A 26,428-nucleotide genomic window follows, 5' to 3' on the forward strand; every position below is an offset into this window, starting at 1 on the left:
AACATGGCTAACAATTATTTATTCCTCAACCTTAATGGTTTCCTCTAATAATTCTTCAATGGGTGGATGAAATTTAAACCACTTCTCCTTAGGGAGATCAACATGAGTAGAAAATGATTCACACAAAGAAGCTAGTATCTCAGAGTCAAGCCCATATTTATTGCTAAACTTATGAATAGTATCAGTTTCCATAAAAGATTTAACACAATCAAACTCAATATTTATACCTGACTCTTTACCTTTATCAAGTTCCCAATCTTCAAAGTTGCATTTAATTATTTCCAAAAGATCCCATTTGAACTCAATAGTTATCTTCATCTAGGAACCGGTAGAAGAAGAATCGAGTATTAATTGATCATCATGAGAAAGTCGAGCATAAAAGTTTTGTACAATCATTTCTCTTGAGAGCTCATGGTTGGGGAAAGTGTGCATCATAGATTTAAGCCTCCCCAAGATTGAGTGATGATTTATCCTTCACGAGGCCAAAAATTATATATAAAGTTCCCATAACGATGAACTAGATGCATAGGATAAAACTTCTGATGAAATTCCAGCTTCAAGTGATTTCAGCCCATGATCCAATATCACCCAATAGCTTATACCACATCAATGCTTTTCCCTCCAAACAGAAAGGAAAAACCTTCTTCTAGACTTTGTCCTCGGATAAACCTGTAAGCTTAAATAATCCAAAAATCGCATCTACATATATCAAGTGGTAATCAGGGTGAGTTGTACCGTCCCTTTCTCTAACATACCCGAAGGAATCACATAATAGATATTTTAAGTACGTTCAGATGGTGGAGGAGCAAGATTTCCCACTTCCATTTGAGGCAAAGATGCCCCGAACAAACCACTCAAAGGGTGATTGTCCATAGTAACAAGCAACGGTAAATTTCACCATGTACCAAAAATGTTTCCTTACCAAATTCCACTCACTAAAGGTGGTTCACTCCCCGAAAATGGCACTAGAAAAGAGTCTTGATGACCCACAAGTATAGGGGATAAATCATATTCCTTTTTATAAGTAAGGTTGTCGAACCCAATGAGGAGCAGAAGGAAATCATAAGTAGTTTTAGCAAGGTATTCTCTGCAAGTGGTATGAGTAACAATGATAGATAGTTTTGTAGAAAGATAACTTGTAACAAGTGACAAGTAACAATAGTAGAAAGTGTGCAACAAGATATCCCAATCCTTTTTATAGCAAAGGACATGCCTGAGGGTACTCTTATATGAAGCAAGCACTCTCGGTGACACGTGGGAATTTATGTCTAGTCATGTTCATCATGTTGAGTTGATTTGCATTTGTTACTTTGATAATTTGATATGTGGGTGGACTGGTGCTACGGTGTTGTTCTTAGTTGAACAATAAACCCACTTATAATTAACCCCTCTCACAAGCATCCGCAACTATGAAAGAAGAATCAAGATAATCTAACCATAGCATGAAACATGCGGATCCAAAACAGTGCCTTATGAAATAATGCATGAACTAGGGTTTAAGCTTTTGTCACTCTAGGAACCGATCATCTACTTATTACTCCACAATGTCTTCCCTTAGGCCCATAATATGGTGAAGTGCCATGTAGTCAACGTTCACATGACACGGCTAAGAGAAGGAACAACATACATATCATCAAAATATCGAACGAATACCAACTTCACATGATTACTTATAACAAGACGTCTCCCATGTCCTCGGGAAAAAAATTAACTACTCACACATAATCAACATGTTCAAGATCAAAGGTATAATGATGATGATTAAGGATCTGAACATAAGATATTCCACCAAGTAAACAAACTAGCATCAACTACGAGATATAAGTAACACTACTAGTAACCCACGGGTACCAATGTGAGGTTTTGAGATAAAAAGATAAACTGGGGTTTGAGATGAGACGGCTCTGGTGAATATGTTAATGAAGATTGATCCTCCCATGAAGGAGGAAGCGTTGGTGACGACAATGGCTTCGATTTTCCCCTCCCGAAGGGAAGTTTCCCTAGATGAATCTCTCTATTGGAGAGCAAAAGGGCCTTTGCTCAGGTTTTTGCCTCAAGACGGTGGCACTTCGTCCCAAAAGTATCCCCTTGATATTTTTCTAGTTCAAAACACACCTTATAGGAGAATAGGGGGCAGGGCACCGGTGTGGGCCCCACAAGCAAACTAGGGGCGCCCTATTGGCTTGTAGCCAGCAGGTAGCCCCTATGGTGTATTTTGGGCCCAATAATCCTTGTATATTCCATAAAAATTCTCCGTTAAGTTTCACGTCATTTGGAGTCTAGTGAATTTTCACCCCTTTTCTTGGTTTTCACGTCCAGAATTCCACTTGCCGACAATTTCCCTCTTTGTGATGTACCTTGTAAATTCAGAGAGAAAGGGCATAAGAATTGTATGACAAAGTGGAATAATGACCAACAAAAACATAAATATAAATAGGAAATCATGATGCAAAATGGACGTATCACTAACCTTTCAGAGCATGAAGAAAATAGATTACTTAAAACTCTGAGGAAGCACTAAGCTGCTATTGGATATACTCTTGATGATCTGAAGGGCATGAGTCCCACTCTATGTCAGTGCAAGATTAATATGGAACCAGATGCTAAACATGTCGTTGATCATCAACGCCGCTTAAACCCTAAGAAGAAGGAAGTGCTAAGAACTGAAATATTAAAACTTCTAGAGGCAGGTATAATTCATTCTATTGTTGATAGTAGTTGGGTAAGTCATGTTCATTGTATTCCTAAGAAAGGAGGTATAACTTTTGTTCCCAATTATAAAAATGAACTTATCCCACAAAGAATCGTAACTCGTTATAGGATGGTACTTGATTTCAGGAAATTAAACAAAGCTACTAGAAAAGATCATTACCCATTTCCTTTTATTGATCAAATGTTATAAAGATTATGTAAGCACACACACTTTTGCTTTCTTGATGGATATTCTGGATTTTCTCAAATACCAGTGCCAAAGGAGGATCAAGAGAAAACTACTTTCACATGTCCTTTTGGAACTGATGCTTATAGACATGACTCCTGTGAAAAGATTGTTGAGGTATTCATGGATGATTTTTACGTTTACGGGGCTTCTTTTGATGATTGCTTGAGCAATCTTGATCAAATTTTGCAGAGATGTGAAGAAACTAATATATTCATGAACTCAGAGAAGTGCCACTTTATGGTGAATGAAGGTATAGTACTTGGGCATAAACTTTATGAAAGAGGTATTAAGGTATACAAAGCTAAAGTTGATGCAATAGAGAAAATGTCATGTCCTAAAGATGTTAAAGGTATAAGAAGTTTTCTTGGTCATGCTGGCTTCAATAGGTGTTTCATTAAAGGTTTCTAGGCCATTAACTAATCTTCTTCAAGAAGATATTCCATTTTTTATGAGGATTGTGTAGAAGCCTTTGAAATACTTAAGAAAGCCTTAATTTATGCATCTATTGTTCAAGCAGCTGATTGGAATATCCCATTGTAAATTGTATGCAATGCTAGTGATTATGTTTTGGTGCTGTTCTAGGACAAGGAGTAGAAAAGAGATTGAATGTTAACCGTTATGCTAGTAAAACTTTAGACAACGCCCAAAGAAATTATGCTACTATTGAGAAGGAATTTTTAGCAATTGTCTTTGCATGTGATAAGCTTAGACCTTATATTGTAGATTACAATGTTACTATTCACATTGATCATGCTGCTATTAAATACCTTATGGAAAATAAAGATGCTAAGCCTAGACTGATTAGGTGGGTGCTTTTACTTCAAGAGTTTTATTTGCATATTATTGATAGGAAGGGAGCTCAAAACCCTATAGTACGTAATTTGTCTAGAATGGAAAATGTTCTTGATGACCCACTAACTATTGATGATAATTTTCCTGATGATCAATTAGTTGTTATAAATGCTTCCCATAGTACTTCTTGGTATGCGGATTATGCTGATCACATTGTTGCTAAATATATACAACCTAGTTTCACCTACCAAAAAAAAGAAAAAGTTCTTTTATGATATAAGACATTACTTTTGGGATGACCCACATCTTTATAAAGAATGAGTAGATGGTGTTACTAGACATTGTGTACATGATCATGAACTGGGACAGATCCTACGAAAGTTTCATTCCGAGGCTTACGTAGGGCACCATGCTGGTGAGAGAGCTGCACACAAGGTATTACAATCTGGTTTCTATTTGCCAACTTTTTTCAAAGATGCGTGTAAGTATTTATTCTCTTGTGATAAACGCAAAGAATTGGTAACATTGGGAGACATGAGTAAATTCCTATGAATTATTCACTCGCTATTGAACCATTTTATATTTGGGGTTTTGACTTTATGGGACCTTATTCTTCCTCTAATGGGTATGCTCATATTGTAGTTGATGTTTATTACATTACTAAGTGTGTAGAAGCTATTCCAACTAGTAGTGCTGATCATAACACTTCTATTAAAATGCTTAAAGATATTATTTTCCCGAGGGTTAGAGCCCCTGGATATTTAATGACTCATGGTGGTTCACATTTTATTCATTGTGCTTTTCGTAAACTTCTAACTAAATATGATGTCAATCATAGAGTTGCATCACCTTATCATCCTTGGTCTAGCGGTCAAGTTTAATTGAGTAACCGATAAATAAAATTAATCTTGCAAAAGACTGTTAATAGATCTAGAAAGAATCAGTCTAAGAAACTTGATGATGCTCTATGGGCATATAGAACTGCTTATAAAAGCCCTATGGAAATGTCCCCATATAAAATGGTCTATGGAAAAGCTTTGCATTTACCTCTTGAGTTAGAACATAAAGCTTATTGGGCAATTAACGGACTTAACTATGATTTCAAACTTGCGGGTGAAAAGAGGTTATTTGATATTAGCTCGTTAGACAAATGGAGGACACAAACTTATGAAAATGACAAGATGTCTAAAGAAAAAGTTAAAATATGGCATGATAGGAGAATACAAAAATGAGAATTCAATGTAGGAGACCTTGTTCTTTTTTACAATTCTTGTTTCATATTTTTTGCAAGTAAGCTTCTCTCGAAACAGGAAGGACCATGTATCGTTGAAGAGGTTTATCGCTCTGGTGCTATCAACATCAACAACTTTGAGGGCACAAATCGTACGGTGGTAAATGGGTAAAGAATTAAACATTATATTTCAGGTACGCTCTTTAATGTTGAAACTGATATTATTCAAGTGATGACATCGGAAAAACACATAACACATACCTTCTCGAACACTCCACAAAGTTGAAAAGGGGGTAGGTATGTGATACTGCAAGTAAACCAACTCCAAAAAATCCAAAAAAAAATATGTTCTATTGGTTCTGGTATTTTAGAAAAAATATAAAAATAAAAATGAGTCACGGGAGACCACGGGGGATCCATAAGGCAACAAGGCGTGCCTTGATAGCTTGTGGGGCCCTCGTGTGCCTCCTGGACTCCCTTTCTTCCTGGACATGTATTTTGACCTAGAAAAAGTCATTATATATACTCCAGTCTGTTTTGACCACCACATCACAAGTTTCTCCTATGTTTTTGTTTCGAGCTGTTTTTCTAACAGATCTAGATCACCATGACGCCATCAAGCTCCTCCAAGGACAAGTTCTATGAGAAGGTCATCAACCCTTACATTTTGGAGGTGATGAAACACCCTCAACCATTGATATGCGTGAGGGGGTGCTTCACATCCGGGATGTACAAGGGCCAAAGAAGGAGGGAAGCGAGAAGGCTAGGCTTGTAGTAGTGGAACAGGAAATCTTCAAGTGCGACGGGCTCGTGAAGCGTGGGCTCAGCGCCAATCAGTCTATTATCACATATTTTATTCGTGACAATAAGAAGGATAACAAGGAAATTGTGGAGATGATCTTCAAGCTCCATGATAGGCACCAGGATCTTCAGGCTCAAATTTATGATCTACAAAACCAAAACTGTGAGTATGAATCTCGTTTCAAGAGGATGAGTATAGTTGCAAGTTTCAGTAATCCAGATACAAGCTCTTCTTTCTTCAACACGGAACTTATGCCATGGAAGACGGAGTATAAGCCCACTACCTCACCACCTCCATCACCCAAGAAGGGTGTGTGAGTACATGGGTATGGGCACCACCATTAGCTTGTTCCAAGCTTGGGGGAGGTACACCCATATCGTATCACCATCACTGTTATCACTATTATCTATCCCAGTTCAATCCTTAGTTATGTCGTGATTTATAGAAATAAAATTTCAGTTTTTCTTTGCTTAGAGTGTTTGCTCTGAGATCTATCTATCCTTGTAATCATGTGTGAGAGTTATATAATAAAGATTAGTTCGAGCTTTCTTGCTTTACTCTCATGCATCAATCTGTAACCCTTAAACCTAGTTTCTTGGCATCAGAGTCCACCATACCTACCTATGGATTGAATAAGATCCTTCAAGTAAGTTGTCGTTGGTGCAAAAAGCAATAAAAATTGTTGCTAAACATGTACGATCTTTTATTGTAAGGGAAAATAAGATTTTTACGATCTTGTGATGGCAAAGAAATAAAAGCGACAAACTACATAATAAACTTTGCTATCATAAGGGGCAATATAAAGTGACGTTCCTTTCCATTAAGAGCGTGCACATATAAAAATGAAAAGTGCATGACAACCTCTGCTTTCCTCTGTGAAGAGCCTATCTTTTACTTTCATGTATTTACTTTTATGCAAGAGTTCATAATGTGTGTCCCTTTTCCTACCTATTAAGTCTCTAGTTGTCAAGCATCATGTGTTTGGGAAGATCCATATATATATATATATATATATATATATATATATATATATATATATATATATATATATATATATCCAATTGGATGTAGGTGATCATGATTCATTATTGTTGACATTATCCTTGACGCAAATGAGTTGGGTGGAAAAAACAATAAAGCCCCTATCTTCATATGTGATTGGTGGAAAGATTAGCTTCAAAAATATGCAATGAGTGTGAGAAATCATAGAAGACTAAATGATAGTTGAGTATGTGAACTTGCTAAAATGAAATCTCTTACATAGACTTCTTTGAAATATGATGAATTGTGATTTTCTCAATGACTAAGAACATAGTTCGTTAATTGTGGATAATGTTTATGCTTAATACTTCAATGTTGTGAATAGATTGTTACTTGTTCATGAGAAGTTATATGATGAAAAGCTTGTTGCTATGTTAATATTCATGATGATTTCATGTCCATATTTTGTCTTTATCGACACCTCCCTCACAAATTATGTAGTAATTATTATCGAGGTCGGCTTTCGCTTGAGGGCAAGCGAGGTCTAAGGTGGAGGAGTTGATATGTTCATTTTGCATCATGATTTATTATTGATATGTATCTTATTCCTGGTCATTCCAGTTCATGATACAACTCCTATGCCTTTTCTCTCTGAATTTACAAGGTACATCATAAAGAAGGAAATTGTCGGGAATTGGAATAATGGACCTCAAAAACCAAGATAAAAAGGTGAAAATTCATTGGAATCTGAATGACCTCAAACTTCACAGAGAATTATTTTGGAATATATAAGAATTATTTGGCCCAAATTATACGAGAGGGGGGCACCTGCTGGCCACAAGCCAATAGGGCGCTCCCCCCCCCCCACGCACACACACACGGAGCATGCCTGTTATCTTGTGGGGGCCATGCAGGTGCCCTCGCACCCCTATTCTCCTATAAGGTGTGTTTTGAACTAGAAAAAATCAAGAGGATACTTTCAGGATGAAGCATCGCCGTCTCGAGACGGAGACCTTGGCAGAGGCCCTTTTGCTCTCCGATAGAGAGATTCTATCGGGGAAATATCTCTCCGGGAGGGGGAGATCGAAGCCATCGTCATCACTAACGCTTCCTCCTTCATGGGAGGACCAATCTTCATCAAGATCTTCACCAGAACCATCTCATCTCAAACCCTAGTTCATCTCTTATACTCAATCTTTGTCTCGAAACCTCACATTGGTACTTGTGGGTTACTAGTAGTGTTACTTACATCTCGTAGTTGATGCTTGTTGATTTACTTGGTGAAACATATTATGTTCAAATCCTTAATCATCATATTACACCTTTGATATTGAACATGTTGATGATGTTTGAGTATTTACTTTTGTACCTCGGGACATGGGAGAAGTCTTGTTATAAGTAAGCATGTGAAGTTGGCATATTTTGAAGATATGTATGTTGTTCCTTCTCTTAGTGGTGTCGTGTGAACGTCGACTGCATGACACTTTACCATATTATGGTCCTAAGGGAAGGCATTGTGGAGTAATAAGTAGATGATGAGTTGCTAGAGTGACAGAAGCTTAAACCCTAGTTTACGCGTTATTTTCATGCTATTGTTATATTTGTCTTAATTCTTCTTTCTTAGTTGTGGATTCTTGCGAGAGGGGGTAATCATAAGTGGTTTTCTTGTTCAAGTAAGAACAACACCTTAGCACCGGTCCACCCACATATCAAATTATCAAAGTAATGAACATGAATCAAATCAACATGATGAACGTGACTAGACAAAAAATTCCATGTATCCTCGGGAGCGCTTGCTTCATATAATAGTACTTTCGGGCATGTCATTTCCTATAAAAAGGATTGGGCTTTCTTTATGCACACTTGTTTTGAATTATCTTGGTGTAAAACTATCTATAATTGTTACTCACAACACTTGTAGAGATTACCTTGCTGAAAACTGCTTATCATTTCCTTCTGCTGCTCGTTGTGTTCGACACTCTTACTTATCGAAAGGACTACAATTGATCCCCGATACTTGTGGATCATCACCTTACCGGCGGCGAGAGGGAAACGTAACCTTGATGTTGGGTTGTACTTGCGACCTTTCCGGAGAAGAGGGGCAGTATAGGGCGACTTGACCGAAGATGGACCAGGACGGGGTGATCTGGGCATAGTACGGGGACCAGGACCGAGGCGAGTGAACTTGTCGGGATCGATATGGAGCGACCTTACAAGAGGAGAGGGTGGTGATGGGTGGAGGAGCGGATGGGTGATGGCAGGGAGGAGAGGGTGCGGCGGGGTGGAGAAACGGTTGAGACGGGATCGAGAGAGAGGCATTGGGTCATCAAATCTAGAAAAATTGAGGGGTCGTGGAGGGATTTAGGTCTAGCTAGGGTACATGTTTGCTGGACTTCCTAAATTAAATCCAATGTTAAATTCTGAGATAGCCAAACAAGTTGGGGTGGAATTCGAAAATGAAATCCGTTAAATCTGACCCGGATGACGGGAGCCAAACAAGGTGTAAGTGAAGCACTAGAGCAACTACCTAACTCAAAAGATATAACTGAAGCATATAGAGTATTCTATAAAATTATGATGACCGCGTGTCTCTCTCAAATATGTGTGTCCAGCAAACAATTATTGTGGCGAACTAAAGGAAAAATAAAATATATTAAATAGTCTAAGAAAAACACATATCATCTCATGGATAAAAATATAGCTCCAAGTGACATACCGATAGATTGGAGACGAAAGAGAGGATACCTTCTGGGGCATCCCCAAGCTTAGATGTTGGGGTGTTCTTTGAATATTACCTTGGGGTGCCTTGTGCATCCTCAAGCTTAGGTTCTTGCCGCTCCTTATTCCTTCATCCATCGTTCTCTCAACCAAAACTTGAAAACTTCAGCACACAAAACTCAACAAAACCTCTTGAGTCTGTTAGTATAATAGACACATAAAATACTTTAGGTACTATTATAAATTGATTTATATTTAATTATTATGTAATAAGTATTGTATTCTAAATTTTCCATGGCTTATACCCTGTGATACAATCCATAGCATCATTGAAACAAGAAAAATATACAAACAAAAAACAGAATTTGTCTAAAATAGAACAGTCTATAATGATCCATACTAAAACCATATATTGTAACTCCGAAAATTGTTTGTATATCAATACTGTGTAAAAAGATTAAGATTAAAAATATGTTCTAGCATAATCGGAGAAATTTTGCACTAGACGCAAAAGTTTCTGTTTTCGCACAACATCAATTCTACTATCTTCCAAATCATCCCAAAGGCTTTGCATGGAACAAACACTAATTTAAAAATAAAAACACAATCATTATAGTAGCAATAATCATGTAAACACCACAAAATAGAAAGTAAAACAAAAAATTAAGATAACTTTTTTTTTGAAAGGAAAATTTAGATAACTATTGGGTTGCCTACAACAAGCGCTATTGTTTTTATGCCCCTAGCTAGGCATAATGTATATTATGAAGTATTGTCATCCTTGACATCTAACTCCTTCATGTTGTCCATCACATTCTTATATATAATATCATCATAAGCACTTATTACTGATTCTCCTTTTTCCCCAATAAACTTTCTACTAGGAGAACTCAAGTAATGGAACACACTATCCTTCATAACTTTTATCTTTTCCAAATTTGACTTTTCAGAAATTTGGTCATCAAGGGACCTTTCATAAACAATTAAAAATGCATCATCTATAAGTACCTTAGCTCTATCAAGACATTCCTCATCATAACCATCCTTATTACCTTGAAGAATCGAAGAATATCGTTTATTGATGCCATTAAATACTTGTTGGATCAAGTAAAGCTTAGGTACTTCCTTTCTAGCATTTTCTTCAAAAGCAAGATGGTCTATAGACCTATATCTCTGCATAAGATCTTCATCAAAAATAATGTCATCTATAATAGGAGACTCATAATTCACCTCATAATGATCAAATATTTTTATAGCTTCGTGGATTATGTAATCAAATTCATGCATGAGGGCAATTGTAGCTACCTTTTTAGCTCTAGGATAATTGATCACGTGTAATTCCAAGCACCATCTTTGCAAACTAGGATGAGTACGAATGAATCTTCTTTCAAGACTGACAATAAGGGCCGAAATAACTTGAGCATAACTATTAGTTCTTTTAAGAATAGGCTCATCATTGTTTACCAAGGCTCGCGTACAAGTAAAGAACTCTTGAATAAAACATTTTCCAATAATACTCCCACTTCCCCTTACAAAAGTTTTAGGTTCTAGCTTAACAGCGGGATCCTTCTTACTAGGATCATTATCCTTATTTTCACCTTTAGCAATAACAAATTTAGACATGATAACAACTTCAAGCAAAGAAAGCAAACTAGTAAACTAGATAACTGAGCAAGGAAGAAAATAGAAATATATCTGTATTTTTGATTTTTATATAAAGTAAAATCTAACAGCAAATAAAAAGTCAAACAAGTGAAAGATAATTTATGTGTAGGGACTTGACGAGAGTTTGATGATGTTTCCCCCGCAACGGCGTGTGAAATTCTTCCTGCTACTTGTGAGTTGCATTGGGATTTCCCCCAAAGAGGAGAGGACATGCAATACAATAGAGATAAGTATTTCCCTTAGTGATAACCAAGGTTATCGAACCAATAAAAGAACAAAGCAAACTCCCTTCAATGGTACCAACACACACAAAACCAGACACTTGCACCCAGCTCGGGAAAGAGGGTTGTCAAGCCCCTTGAACTCATTACTTGCAAGTATTAAATTCTTATAGAGATAGATAATGTAAAGGCTAAATAAAATAGAAGTAAAGAATTGTAGGAAAGTACTTTTAGGTTTTTTGTATTTATGTTTAAGTAGACCCGGGGGCATAGTGTTCACTAGAGGCTTCTCTGTCTTGAATATAGCACAGGGTGGGTAGAAAAATCATTATTGGGTAATTGTTAGAATTGTGCATAGTTATGACATATTATTCACGGTAATGATCATGTATATAGGAATCACGTCGATAAACAAGTACACCGAAACAATTATGCATCTACTACTTTTATTCCACCAATTGACCGACTCTTGCATGCATCTATGGTATTAAGTTCATGACAAATGGAGTAATGCTTCGAGCAAGGTGACATGATGTAGAAAAAATAAGGCAAGCAATATGTTTAGATCCCGTCGTTTTATCCTGAATGGAAAAAATACAAATATGTGTCTTGTTCCCTTCCGTCACTCGGATATAGAGCACCACTAAATTGAGCCCATTACAACACCCCACTCCTGCTGAAGATAAATCAATCTAGTTGGCCAAACCAAATCAACAGATCGAAAAGAAATATGGAGCTATAACAATCATGCATAATAGAATTTAAAAAAGAATCATTTACTTTCAATGAATATTCTGATCATATACCCACACTTCATCGGATCCCAACAAACACACCACAAAAGAATATTACATAGGATAGATCACCGCGAGGATCGCGGTGAACATGGTATTGAAGATAAAATAGAAAGGAGAAGCCACCTAGGTACTAGCTATGGACCCGTAGGTCTATGGTGGACTACTCACGCATCATCATGGAGGTAACGAGGTTGATGTAGATGGACTCCATGGTCCATTGCCCCTCCGACAGAGTACCAAAAAGGTCTCCAAATGACATCCTCTCAGAACCGAGGCTTGCGACGGCGAAAAAAGTGTTTTCGGGTGGCTCTCTGTTGGTTTCCCCATTTTAGAGAATATATGGACATGGGATTAGGTCATACGGAGCCACTAGGGCCCACAAGGCATCATGGCGCGCTTACCCCCCCCCACACACACACACACACAGACGCCATGTTGCCTTGTCCTCTCCTCGTCTCCCTTCCTGACTCCTCCTGAAGCTTCTTGGGTATCTTTTGTCTAGAAAAAAATCATCAAAAAATTTCATAGCGTTTGGACTTCGTTTGGTACATATTTCCTAGAAAACAAAAATAGGCAAAAAACAGAAACTCACACTAGGCACTAGGTTAATAGGCTAGTTCCCAAAAATGATATAAAATAATATTACTATTGCATATAAAGTATCCCGGATTGATAATATAATAGCATGGAACAATTAAAAATCATAGATACGTTGGAGACATATCAATAGTCGTCATTCCCGTCGTCCACAACAGCACCCGAAGCCACCACAAGACCCCACGACGACAACCAAGCCCGTCCGTGCCCTTCGCATTGCCTAAGATCCACTTTATCATCCGCAATGTCGAATCCCAAGCCAAGCGCCGTCGTCCGCTATCGTTCCTCATTGTTTTCGACTATTTTTCGATGAGCCACCGAAACCCAAGCCCTAGTTCTAATCTGGAGCCCATGTTTATATCTAACGGCACACAACACTCACTTAAACCCGAATCGGTACAAGCCAATAGGATTATGCCTTGTGGCCCACATTATCCAAAACATTATCCACTTGGATATTGTTAATTTAATTAAAATGACACCTTTGTAGAAAAATCTCCTTGACATTCAAACCATCACAACTTTTTATCTATAAATCCCAATTGAGTGATTCTTTTTGCAAAATGACCCTTATGAAATACACTTTCACCTAGTCCAAAACTAATTAACTTTTAAAAATATTAAAATGACAACTAAAACATAATTAATTTTAGTTTGAATAGGTCATAACTTGCAATTTATAATTCCAAAGAAATTGATCTTTTACAAAGTAAAGCTAGTGGAATATAGTTTCAACTTGGCTACTCCAGTATAATTATAAAATAACTTAAAATTGAATTTGAATATAGTTTAGCAGAAACTATAATTCAAACAATATTTGAAACTAAAATGTTTATTAGGATAACTATGTTGCAACTAACTTGAGAAACTAAAAATGAACTTTAGTAAATATTTTCGGGATATTATTTGACTTTAGGAAATTTAATTAATTTGAATTAAATTCAAACCAATTTGGTTATAACCTTAAATACCATAGGTTTTATTTCAATAAAAATTTTGCAATGTGACTTAGTGATTTAAAATGAACCTAGTAAATATTTTGGAGTAATAATTAACTTAGGGAATTAGGTTTAATTTGAATTTAGTTCAAACTTAAGTAAAGTTTGAAAAATATTTGCACTTAGTAAAAGACCTTGGAGTTATATTTGACTTAAGTTAAACTTGGATCAAATAAATAAACCTTAGTAATTATATTGGATTTGTATTTGACTTTAGGGAAAGCATTAAATATAATTGAGTAGGACTGTCATGATCAATTATGAAATTATTCATGATTCAGTTTAACTTAGGGGAACCAAATCAACTTGTGAGCTTAATTTAATTTGAATAAGAGGAACCTTGATTCAAACCCAACTTGTATTGGAAAGCCAGATCAGCTTATTATTTCGGCCAACCTAGTGTGTCCTCAAACCGCTAGAAAGGTCAACAAGTTCAATTGACATTCAAACTTGAACATGGACTTGGCTATCCAAGATCCATAAGCCATGACTCATGTTGCAAGATTCCTTTGCACAATCTGACAAGCACAACATTGCAACACATACTACTTATGTGATGGATCCTTATTTTGAAAACTTGCATGCGAACTATGTCACATGTATTCCAAGTAACAACCACTATGTTGTTTCAGAATCTCATATGAGTTAACCTCACACATGATCTCACAACACAATGACACTAACACCATTCACAACACTTGTGGTATGTTTTATTGTATTGTATGGTTGTTTATGATTGATTTGTACTTACGTTAGGTTGTACGGAGAGCAAAGAGTAGCTTGGTTAAGGTTATGAGACCGAAGAATCGTCAATACCAGGAAAGTGTAACCCTTGATCATAACCTATGTTTTCATGCATTTTAGTTGTTTTCAACTAGGAATTTCCTGTAGGATTTCTATTTTATGCTTGACAAAACCCGGTAGAAGAAATTTAGGTCCATTTTATCCTTGTAACCAATGAATAGTTGTTTAGATGCTATTACATGGATTGGGATCACATCAAAATGTTACTTTATGGATGACTACTTAATTACAACTTAATTAATGAATCATCTCGGCGATGCTTCGGTGTTGCTTGGTGGTCGACAGTTGTGTGGGAGACCGCCTAGGCTCAAAGGAACTGTACCACTGTAAATTTGAGTAGCTTCCATGTGTAACTGTGAGACAATATGGGCTCAATCTTGACCAATTAAGATGTGAGAACCCTCCCAGGCATGCTCAACAAATGTAGTTACTGCATGTAGGTTGTAATGGGTTGCCTTTTTATAGGACTACTACTTCTCAAAAGTCTCGTCTTGATCTACCTAGCTACCTCACGAGTGAAGTTTGGTAGCAAGAGGGTGTGATCGGGAATCACGGGTAAAGTACCTAAATCTCTGCAATGTGTAATAATTTGATCATGATTAGTCGTGTTCCCGGTTACGTACAAATTTTGAGGAACTCATTAAAGAATTGTCAACTTGATCTCATCACCTCTTCTAAATTAAATGAATGGGTTGATCCAATGGGGGGGGGGGGCATGGACACAATCTCATAGGACTGAGGTTGTACCATGGTCTCTCGAGATTGGCTTAGGGCAAGTGCAGGGCGCTGGAACCCACATACTCAAACGCTTTATTGGATAATTGTGTGGAGCAATTTTTCCAGGACGGGTGCATGATGCGTATGTCCAGCTTTTAAAGTAGACTACTGTTAGAAGGGTAGGGAAAAACTATTTCGTGCAAAAGGAAAATCAGCCACACCAAATTGCATGTTTATTCTTCCAACAAGCCAATCCTGATGAAGCTTACCAATACATTCAATGTATTGACACTTTTGCATGCAACGTATCATGTTGCAGGTTGATCATATCGAAGAAAAGGTACGAAGTAGAGTTACGACGTTCTACTCGACTTTTGCCTATGAGTGGATGGACTCCACAACAGTAAAATATTGCGACTCTTGTCTATGAGTGGATGGACTCCACAACAGTAGAATATTGCGACTCTTGCCTATGAATGAATGGACTCCACAACAGTAGAATATTGCGACTCTTGCCTATGAGTGGATGGACTCCACAACAGTAGAATATTGTAGGCTAACTATGAGCCGAGCAGTTTTGTATTGTAAAGCACTAGATCTGCGATGTAATACTATGACATGCGATTTATTTTTTTGTATTTCATTGTCGCATTTTACCATGGGCGCAACGAGTCAACGACCCGACTTTCAGCATTGCGAGGAGATCCAGAAATAACCGACCAACGAGCCCCCCAAGTCGGCCTTAACTCTTAGGTACTCTCACCCGGTCGTTCCTACTACCCGCGCTCAGTTTGGCTCAAACCCGAACACACCCAAACTCACAAAGGGCTCGTGGGCTACACGATGCCATGGCCCTAGGTGTGCCAACAAGCCCGGAATCAACCGAACGACCCATGATATGGGAGTTGAGTTGCAACATTGACTTCACATACAATAACGTACATCAGAGTGCAACGCTAACTTTTTTTAGAAAAAGAGGTTGGCATCCGACTTTAAATTAATGAAGCTCTTACATCCAACGGTACAATACAAAGAACTCGAGGAAGATACATGGGTGCCCAAAGGTACCAACAAAGCTCAAAAAGTAAGAAAGTGAAACATTGGAGCCCTCATTAATCTCTATGGGTGCCCAATGTCTTTCCTAGTGATAGACGAACAACGCCCATGGACAGAGGGTGCCGAATGTTGCGAATGGAGCCGGATCGAGAAGGAGATCAACTGACAGAGGGGGTTATAACAATGTCAACACCTAGGCGCCCAGCAGAGTAGCGCCACCCTGTTCCATCACCGGAAGGAGCCCCCAGCTCGAGAGGCGTCGCATCGTCGGACGATGGAGTGTTCATCACCCTAGAATGCGAACGGGGACTAGGGCCAGGATGCCAAAGGAAGGTCTTCTAGCACAATCACCTCATCGAACCTACCCCCGCACGAGAGCACCACCGTCGAGGCAAGGACCCGACACACGATGAGAAGAATATGTCGCTCACAAAATCCACCCCAGGAACCAACAACCTTGCTCACTAGACCAAGCCTCCAAGGAGGACACGCCGCCACAACGTCGCCACCGTGAACGATGGTTTTCACCAAGAGCTCATGATGAATGGGGTTACCCACGATGACACCTCCAAGGAGGACAATGCCACACATCATCGCTATCACCGGCACCGGCATAGTCGGGCAGAGCTTTCACTCGGGACTCAAGCCCCACCGACCAAATTCAACAGCCATGGCCAGCTAAGGAAAGTTGCAGACAACGCCCGAAACAGGCCGCATGGCAACGAAGACCACGCCCGCAAGATGGACACCCCTGGAATGAACCACCTCGCCACCCGCACGGCTGAGGCAACACACAAGCACCCGCACAGTGACACCCGTCAAAATAGTGTCGTGTTGTCCATCATTCGGAGTCATCGCTCCATAAACCAAGGGGATCCACCCTCGCCCACGACACACGTGGTGGTGGACCGCAAGCATGCATCACACTGCCCCTGCTGCCGCACCGGTGTAGCTCCGCCACCCACATCACCCAAAGTCGAAACCTTTCACCCGTACGGACACAAAACCCTAGATCTGACCTACTAGGCATCCAGATAAGAAACCACACGAGCTACCAACAGGACAAGGCCCATGCCCACAGACTTTATCAGATTGAAGGCAGTCCGCCAGAGCTGGTGGATCGGGCAATCGAAAACGGCCGAGACACCCACCCAAGGTTGCCCGCCTTATGCACAGATCTGCGCTTCCAGGACCCAACGACAGCAGCCCGCGCCACCCCCACGCCCACACGACTGTCGATGGTCGTGTCGCCACCAAGCGCCACCAAGCAATTCCACGACCGGCCAGGACAGGGGAAGGACGTCCGGGCAAGATCTGGCCCAATTCACTAGACGAGGGAGGAATAACGCCTAAGGGGCAGGGGAAGGGAGGAGATGGCGAGGAGTGCCCAGTCGCCGTCGTGGGCCGACCGAAGGCGACCGCAAGGGAGAGGAGCATGGAGACAAGGGTGTTTGGTCAGGCGACAACGATCGCCTCCTGAGCCACAAGAGCTACCCATGAGATGTGAGGCGTGGGAGGGGGCAACGTTGTCTTCAAATATTGGAAACGTTATAGCAGATCTCACGCTTGCGTCCGCCCTCTTCTATGCATACCACCTGACTTATGACCATCAACTAGCATGTTGTTGCATTTTCTGATGCTCTGATGCAACGACTCCATTCATGGATCTGGATCCTTAGAATACAACAGCACAACGATGCAACGTTTCTGCAACATAATCTCAGTTGCAAAAAAGAATTTGCAACAAGACCTCAGTTGCAAAAAAAACTGCAAGAGGACCTTCGTTGCAAAAAAAAATGCAACAATACCCTAATTGCAGAAAAAACTGTAACAAGACATAAGTTACAAAAATGAAGAGGCCATTCCACGTGTCAGATCTGACGGCTCGCGAGCCGACGGATATTTTATGCTGGCGCGTAGCAGTCCCCATACAATATTCTTCAAATACAATATCCACCATGAATCCCTTTTCATTCTCTTCGATTGCATTTTCATAGACTTAGCCCCACTTCTCAACTGCATTTGATTTTTGTGCTATGGGTGCAACGAATCATCTAGTTTCTTACGGACAATGGTGTCAATCTACAGAAAAGTTACCTCGGTCTTTCAAAAAAATTGAATATTTAGGAACAACGCCCGCAGGTTCTGTTTTCATTGAAAACGAAAATAAGACCCAATGTAAAATGAGACATGAAGTAAATGTTCATTGCCAGGGGTCACTTTCCTCGTCTGTAAGGATTTTAAAATTGTTAGCACAATTCTTGTGCTGTGTTTACAAATAATCAGAAGCATAAACTTAATTTACTATGAGAAACAACTTCGCCTATTAGATGTGAGAATAAGTTTCCGATTCCGTGGAAGTTATCATACAAGACTTGAAGCTGATGACTGTTTTCTTCAATGCAGAACTGATTATTTCTTTGTGCATTTCAATTAGTGTTCGGTCATCCATCTCCTATATTATTTATGAGAGCCTGCTAGTAATATGCATTGATACTAATACGTTCAGAACATGCAGATTGGAATCATGCATGCTTCAGGTTGAGTTGTTGATATCCCCTGATACTAATATACTACTCCCTCCGTTCCTAAATATAAGTCTTCTAAGAAATTCTGCTACGGACTACATACGGAGCAAAATGAATGAATATATACTCTAAATTATGTCTATATACACCCATATGTGGTATATAGTTGAATCTCTAGAAAGACTTATACTCCCTCCGTCCCAAAATAAGTGTCTCTGCTTTAGTACAAAATTTGTACTAACTTACTACTAAATTTGCGACACTTACTTTGGGACGGAGGGAGTATTTAAGAACGGAGGAAGTATCATGCATGCTTCAGGTTGAGTTGTTCATTGCCAGTGAAGAAAAGACCAACTAGTAGGTCCTCGAAATGAACCCACTAAAAAATGCAAAAATAACAGTTTCGGGGAGATGAACTAGCATTGAATAACCCCACGAAAGGTTATGCATGAAGAACTAGCATGATTAAATCACAAGTAGTTCATCCTTTCAGGGAGATTGATGCCAGCTCGCGCTAGGAGGGCAGTTGCTCTTTTTACTGCCGAAGAAATTACCTCCTCCTGGACCACAGAAGGATATATTAGAAGCAGCGGAAGCACCATCAATGATGTATCTTAGCTATGATTATGGGATTCAAATATTGCTTGAGCAAAGCATATGATCTTTAGGGATGAAATTTGTTATCACTTCCATTTTCACAACCATTACAAATTTGCAGTTATTCCAGCACATGAACATTCCAATACTGCTCTTTTCTAGTCCAACTACTTGGTGATATGCTAAGGAGCCAGCACAACATCGATTGTCGAATCTCCTCGGCTATAATAAATTATGTCAACGAGTTTTTTTAACTGGACTTCTTTAATGAAAAGGGCCTCTTGCTCCATTGCATTAATAACTATACCACAGTGTGTAATACAAGTATGCAAGGAGATGCAGAGTACCATTCCAGGAAAATAAAGAAGTATTTTTTCGAACTGAGTCGCATCTAAAGAGAAAATGTGGAATAAAACTGCAACTATGCACAACTTTCCTAGCCTGTTGGCAAAGTGAAATAATCTAGGTAGTAGTACTTCTCTTCCTTCATCTCAATATTAATTAGGCAAAGATAAGGAGAAAATTACCTCATTTACATTCATAATCTTCTGATCCTTCATAATCCATTGGCCATTGCACATAACAGATTCAATATTTTCTGACCGCATGCAATAAACAATGTTGGCAATGCTGCATAACAGAAAAAGTTAAATACCATGATTTTAAATTCGATTCTTATTGTCAAATACTACCTCTGTAAAGTAATATAAGACGTTTTAGATCACTACTTTAGTGCTCTAAAACGTCTTATATTGCTTTACAGAGGGAGTATTATTTACAATAAAATTGTAATGTTGAATATGTGGAGTACTTCGGTTTCCTTGCAATAATATGCTGCTGAAATTTACATATTGCATTGTAGGTAGGCTACAAAGGGAAGTGGACGAAGGCTACAAAGGATTGTTGCAGCTGAATACCCGATGCAGGCGCACAAGGCAACAGTACGTACGTGTGCTTCGGCATTTAATGTCGCCACGGGAAACATTATGGTACAAAGCAGCTGGACGTCCGCCTGAAAGTACGCCGTCAAGTCAGCTTACCCTCTGGTGGCGGACGTGCTCTCCCACGTCCATGAGGAGCATCACCGCACAATGCTCGAGCAGTGTTGCGTCGTCCATGAGATCGGGCCCGTGTATAACCCGCCGGAGAACCAGACCCAATTCTCAGCCAGGCAGCTTCTACGCCGTCAAGGTCTCCTTGTGCGAGAATACGTGGAGGTGGAGCCATGCCCTGCGGTACAAGTCGGCTACCACCAGCGGTGTCCGAACACGGTTCCCTGGCCGGGACACGAGCTCGGCGTGCCCCCACTGCCGCTCTTCACTGCATGCATGTTCGCACACTGAGACCAGGCTCGCCACCAGCCACCGCCAAATCCCTCCTCTACAAGCTCGTTGTGACATATAGCTCCTGGAACCTGGTGCGGGATGGCTGGCTGTTGACGTTGGAGACGGTGAAGTTGAAAGAAGAAGAAAAGAGGAGGAAGATGTGATCGGGTCGATGGAAGAAACGGTGAATGCATTGATTCATGGTGGGCCCATTAGATGAGTAAACACAGCCTTGGTAGTTGGTTGTTGGGCGCTGGAACAAATGCGTGTTGCAAGTGGGCCATGACAGGGACTGACTATGCAGAGAATACCTCCCATACATTGAACTAAAACTGAAGAATACGGTCATTCTAATATAGTGGTACATATCTCTATGCACATTAAGTGGTCAGATATCAGGGGAGTGCGCCCGCAGGTGCTCCTATGCACTTTCAGGCTACAAAGCTAGAAATATATTTTAGTAACGAAGCTACATGTATTATGAGAATCATGTATGTAAACAGTTAGAATAAACAATACGTCATTTAATGAATATGAACAATAGCTATTGCAACCTTCAAGACAGGGATTGCACACAAAGGATCCTTGGTTAATGAGTAAAAATAAAAGTCGGTGTGAACTCACTATAAAAACGCGGTAATTTGCTCTTAAAAAAATAGCAGTGATGCATACCTGTCATGTAACGGAACCATGGACCACTTAAATGGATTCACCACAATCAGGTCCGCCTGCAAAACCAAAGAAAAACCTCAAGTGTCAACAAGATATTGATATTACTTCAAATAAATAAGAAATCGATAGATCCAGACCATTTGATTATACTAGGAAATCATAATCTGGAATGTCCGCACAGAATGTAATGGGTTTTCATTTAAGATGATTGAACTGTAGACACAAATCCAGTTTCAAAAGAATACATAAACAAGTATTATCAAGCACCACATATGAATAACTTAGCAGCTGACGGCAGCACCTTTTTGCCAACCTCCAGAGAACCTATTTCATTATCCCACAGAACCGCTTTTGCACCATTAATAGTAGCCATCGTCAGCACAGTCTCAGAAGGAAGCACGGTTGGGTCTGTTGTACCACTGATGTAGGCCTCACGCCCTTTGTTAATAAGGGAGGCTAGGTACATCTCATCAACTGTACAGCACAAGGTAATCTTGTAAATTATCGAGTGAGCCACATTAGGCATCAAATCAGTAAAACTATCATCAAAACCATGCATGTTCAATAGATACTGGACAAGGACCATGATAACAGAAAAATATGGCACGGCTATTTCTTTACAGAACAAATGGGTATGCCCTAGGATCCACTACGGAGTGCATTTAATATAAAATATTAAGATGCAAAACTCTGACAGAATCCTCGCTACTGCTGGGTGCCAAACAACATAGGTGAAGAAGAAAACTAAGAGCAAAGCTAAACACACTCGTAAAAAAGTTTGTGATTATAGTTTATTAAGCAGACCAATGCTCATTCTGTTATTGCTTGGTGCTCCATCGGTACCGAGAGAGACACAAACACCAGAATCCAGCATTTCCCTAATAGGAGCAAACCCCAGCATTCTCATGGCAGATGCTGGGCAATGAGAAACCTTGACACCAGCGTTTGAAAAATGACTTATCTGCAAGTGAGAAACTTTAATGAAAAGTTAGCCAAAGTTACATTTTGCATCCCAGTATCACAAGCATAACAGAAGCTAGACACTGCAAGGTAAATAATTTAGACAAACAAATTAACATTAGTAAAAAGAAGTGTATAGTTTCAGCACCAGGTTATATGCTGATTATGTACAGTGAAGACTTCTGGCATAATTGAATGTACACTGGGGCAACCTTCGCACAGTTAAAAGCCATACAGTTTAACCTAAATTTAAATTTTTGGTATTCCATAATTACCATTCGTTCTCAGAGGGTACATAATGTGAAAGGTAACATTCGATTGTGGACAAGCTTACTTACCTCAGACTCATTCAACCAAACAGAATGGGCAGCCAGCAAATTGCTCCTCAGAAAATCAATTTTCTCTAAATATGTAACTGTCCCATGATCAATTTTCTTCGTCCGCATTACAAGCTGATTTTCATATGGTATTTCCGCAATATGCTGCAAAAATAATAATAAGCAAAAGTGTATATAGTGTAGAGTAGTTAGGTAAGCAAAAACTTCTACTCACTAAATCAGCGACAATTAATATGGATCGGAGGGAGTACTGGAATCAGTAAAATAGTATACTGATTTTGGGTTCGGTTCCTCACAAAACACTATTGGAACAAATTTCAGTTAAATTAGCAAGAGAATTCAGGAGCCTAAATCATATACATGCACAACTCCAGGCAGTCCTCCAAGCATCATTAAATATAGAATCCAGGTTTTATTTCAATAAATTAATTAAATGATACAACAATATCTGAAACGAGACAAAATAACTCATTGTCATTCCACGGTTCCAAACTCCAATTTATAAGGAGAGAAGTGTGTGGCACAATGCATTTGTGCCATGCATTTGTGAGTGACTTTCCTTTCTTTGCTTTGATAAAATGCCTGATTTTCTTAATAAAATTATTCTATCCTATTGTAATCCCTGTGAAGATTAATAAAGACCTGCGGCTTGTGCACAGAAGGGGCAAGGAGGGGGGGGAGAAGGTAAAGTTTGTGGCACAAATAATCTACTTTAATACCATATGGATTCCAGTATTCAGTTCCTGTGCAGCATCCCTTGTTTCAAGCAGTAACCGATCTGTGGCATTCATGATCTGTCTCAACCCAAACCATATCCTGATTCGCCCATCAGCTGTGTTATGATGCTTTTCATATAGATCTTTCTGTGACTGCGTGAAAGAAAAGTCATTCACATCACATAACAGCCAAGTGTGCCAAGAATAAACACATGTACATTTGGATTTAGATGGGTCTTAACTTGTGCAAATATAAATAAACCAGTCAAATAAGAATTAACCTTATTTGGGTAACGATCAATCCCCAATAGCTGTAGCACAGGAAAAGCAAGGAAAAAAATGAGCAACGGATGATAGAAAAGGCAACCATTTTTGGTAACCTTATTATTCCTTCTCCATTTCCATTGGGCATTGGTACCTCCAATTTTGCCATACCCTGTAGCCTACTTGAATCATGCCTTCTCTGATTTTCCAAATTCAGCAATTGTTTGTTCCTTGCAGACTTCACATGTACACGCATTTTCCATTAGGTACCGGCGTGTAACACCAGTGAATGTTCCTTGCAGACTTCTCATGTACATGGATTTTCCATTGGATCATGAAGATGAACCATGCTTGATTCGGTGAATGTAATACTCGAACCTCCGATGCTTTGAATGGCATGAGAATGCATGAAGAAATGATGCAACCAGATAAGACCGAGGACTTGGCTCTGAGCTACTACTGGCAAATTGAATAGGGGCGACGTCTCACCCGAACTCCTTTTCAACCCTCACAAAATGAGAGGACCATAAAGTGAGGATGGACCCGAAGGACCATAAGCTCGCAAAGCGAGGATCACTCCTTGGAAGAGGAAGATTCACTCATGATGGGTTTTGTCAAACAAAAAAACATGAAAATTCAATTTCCCTATAACCTACTAATGCTATAGGGTGTGTTTGCTAGCATTCCCAACCTAGCATGGTTGTTCTCCTTTGATACATGTTGACTGTACACACGCTGAGTACATACATTTGGTGTTGTTTGGTAGTGGTGTATGTGTTCAGACATGTTAAGCTGAGAATCTGTTTGGTAGCTTGCATTTGTTTAGACACGGTGGGTGATACTGTAGCAACCAGTATTTTCAAATAAGTCAACAAAACATTTCAAAAATGTGAACAATTATTTGAAACATGGAAAAGATATTGTTTTGAAAATTTAAACATTTTTTAAATTCCCAAGTTTTTTTTAAAGTTTGAAGTTTTTAAAAATTTAAACAAATTTTGAAAATCTGAATATTTTTTTGAAGAAACTAAATTTTAAAAATATCCAAACATTTTTTGAAAATTTGAAAAAAATGAAAGTGTACATTTTTTGAAATTTTTAACAAATTTTGAAAATCACGATATTTCTTCATGCATTCTCATGCCATTCCAAGCATGAGGGATTCGAGTATAAGCTTCACCGGTTCAAGCAGGGTTCATCTTCATGATCTTACTATCTATTTTATTACATGTTCTGTTGTGTACTTGCTGAGTCTTTGGACTCACCTCTAGTGGGTGGGCTTTGTTTCAGGTACATCGATGTGAGGCTTCGCAAGTAGTCGAAGGGTGTAGCTCCCATAGGTGTTCACTCACAAATTTCACACCCCATTCATTTACCTAGCTTGATCATGACAACCTAACAGGGTAATGGCCCCTGGATATACCAAAGCGGAGGAAACCCCACTTCAAGACATTTGGGGGCCGGCTGGCGACAGGCAGCCCGTCTGGCCGTCGCATTGCTGGCCGGCTCGCAACAGCCGGCCCGTCCGGTTGTCCCCGATGGCGGCCAGCAGGCCAGCGCCCGTCCCATCCGCCCGTACCAGCGTACGACGATAAGACCAGACCCACGAGGCAGGAGCACGCATGGGTACAGTGCACGTTGACAGGTCCGGCGAGGCTACAGGGCATCATGATGCGAGCAGGGCAAGGCTACAAGGCCACCGGTCACTCCCTGACGACCGGCGTGCTGACCACTGTGGCGCCTGGCCGACGGGCCCTGCGCTGGAGCCAGCCGGAGAGGTTGGCAGCCGAGCCCCGCCCCTTCCTTTCCCCCACTATTGTACACCTCCGGCTAGCCTATAAAGCCGAACCCCAGCCCCCAGATTGAGGGCTGGCCAGCACCTGAATAATAAAACACCCCACGTAATACACCCATCAGAGACAACGAGACCAGTAGCAAGAGCTCCATCTCCTTCCTCACGAACAGCTCGAGGAGCACCCTTGTGTTGTGATCACCTATAGTCACACCGGCAGGACTAGGGGTTTTACCTCACCGGAGAACCCAGAACCTGGATAGATCGGCGTCATGTGTCTTGCGCCTTCACCCGTTCCCAGACGCCGCCGGCGCCCGTCGGCCCCAAACCACGATCTAAGCCACCCCTTGGCATCTACCGCGGAAATACCACGACAATTGGCGCCCACCGTGGGGCTGGCAGCGACGCCGACCGGAGTAACATTCCGGGCGGGACCTTTCACTCTTCTGGCGAGCGCGTGGTGCATGGCTTGGTCGTGCGCTGCGGCGCACTCAACTACGTCAACGACAACACCCACCGCCTCAAAGACGCGGACTTCCCCGTCGGTGGCTCCATCGTCCCCTTCGGCTCACACCGCGTCTACGTCGCGGTCGTCCCCGACGAGTACCCCGCCGAGGTGGTCAGCTGCGACGAACTGCCGGCGTCCGACGACGACGACCTCTCCACCAACCATGACGACCTTTGCACCCGCGTGGAGGTAATGGCCGCCATCTCGTTGGGCGGTACGTCAGCGTACCGGACCCCGCTTCACACTGCAGTGGACACACTGCACGCGCCCATCCCGAACCGCGGAACTGGAAAGCCACCGCTGGCGCCTGCTCGCGGAGGCGGAAGCATTGGAGGCTACCAGCGCGAATTCGAGGCCGCTCGACGCGAGTTCAACGCGGCCCACGGCCTCACTCCGGCTGCCCCCGGG

At 40.4% G+C, this 26,428-nt stretch overlaps 1 protein-coding gene across 3 annotated transcripts in view; it reads right to left on the minus strand.

Moving 5' to 3' along the window:
* Positions 1-19,159: 19,159 nt before the first annotated feature.
* LOC123452032 (5-methylthioadenosine/S-adenosylhomocysteine deaminase-like) overlaps positions 19,160-26,428 on the minus strand; it is a 30,614-nt gene continuing 23,345 nt past the window's right edge. For 2 of the 3 annotated variants that reach the window (XM_045128603.1, XM_045128606.1), the window contains 7 exons: positions 23,460-23,609; positions 22,741-22,884; positions 22,247-22,403; positions 21,744-21,916; positions 21,443-21,498; positions 19,973-20,075; positions 19,160-19,408 (listed from right to left, as the gene is read on the minus strand). In XM_045128603.1, coding sequence (XP_044984538.1) covers positions 19,319-19,408; positions 19,973-20,075; positions 21,443-21,498; positions 21,744-21,916; positions 22,247-22,403; positions 22,741-22,884; positions 23,460-23,609 — 873 coding nt within the window. In that variant the 3' untranslated portion in view covers positions 19,160-19,318. The remainder of the gene's footprint in view (positions 19,409-19,972; positions 20,076-21,442; positions 21,499-21,743; positions 21,917-22,246; positions 22,404-22,740; positions 22,885-23,459; positions 23,610-26,428) is intronic. The other variant, XM_045128604.1, reaches the window with a different exon arrangement.

This window comes from Hordeum vulgare, chromosome 5H (assembly GCF_904849725.1).
Source record: "Hordeum vulgare subsp. vulgare chromosome 5H, MorexV3_pseudomolecules_assembly, whole genome shotgun sequence".
Classification (NCBI taxonomy): Eukaryota; Viridiplantae; Streptophyta; class Magnoliopsida; order Poales; family Poaceae; genus Hordeum; species Hordeum vulgare.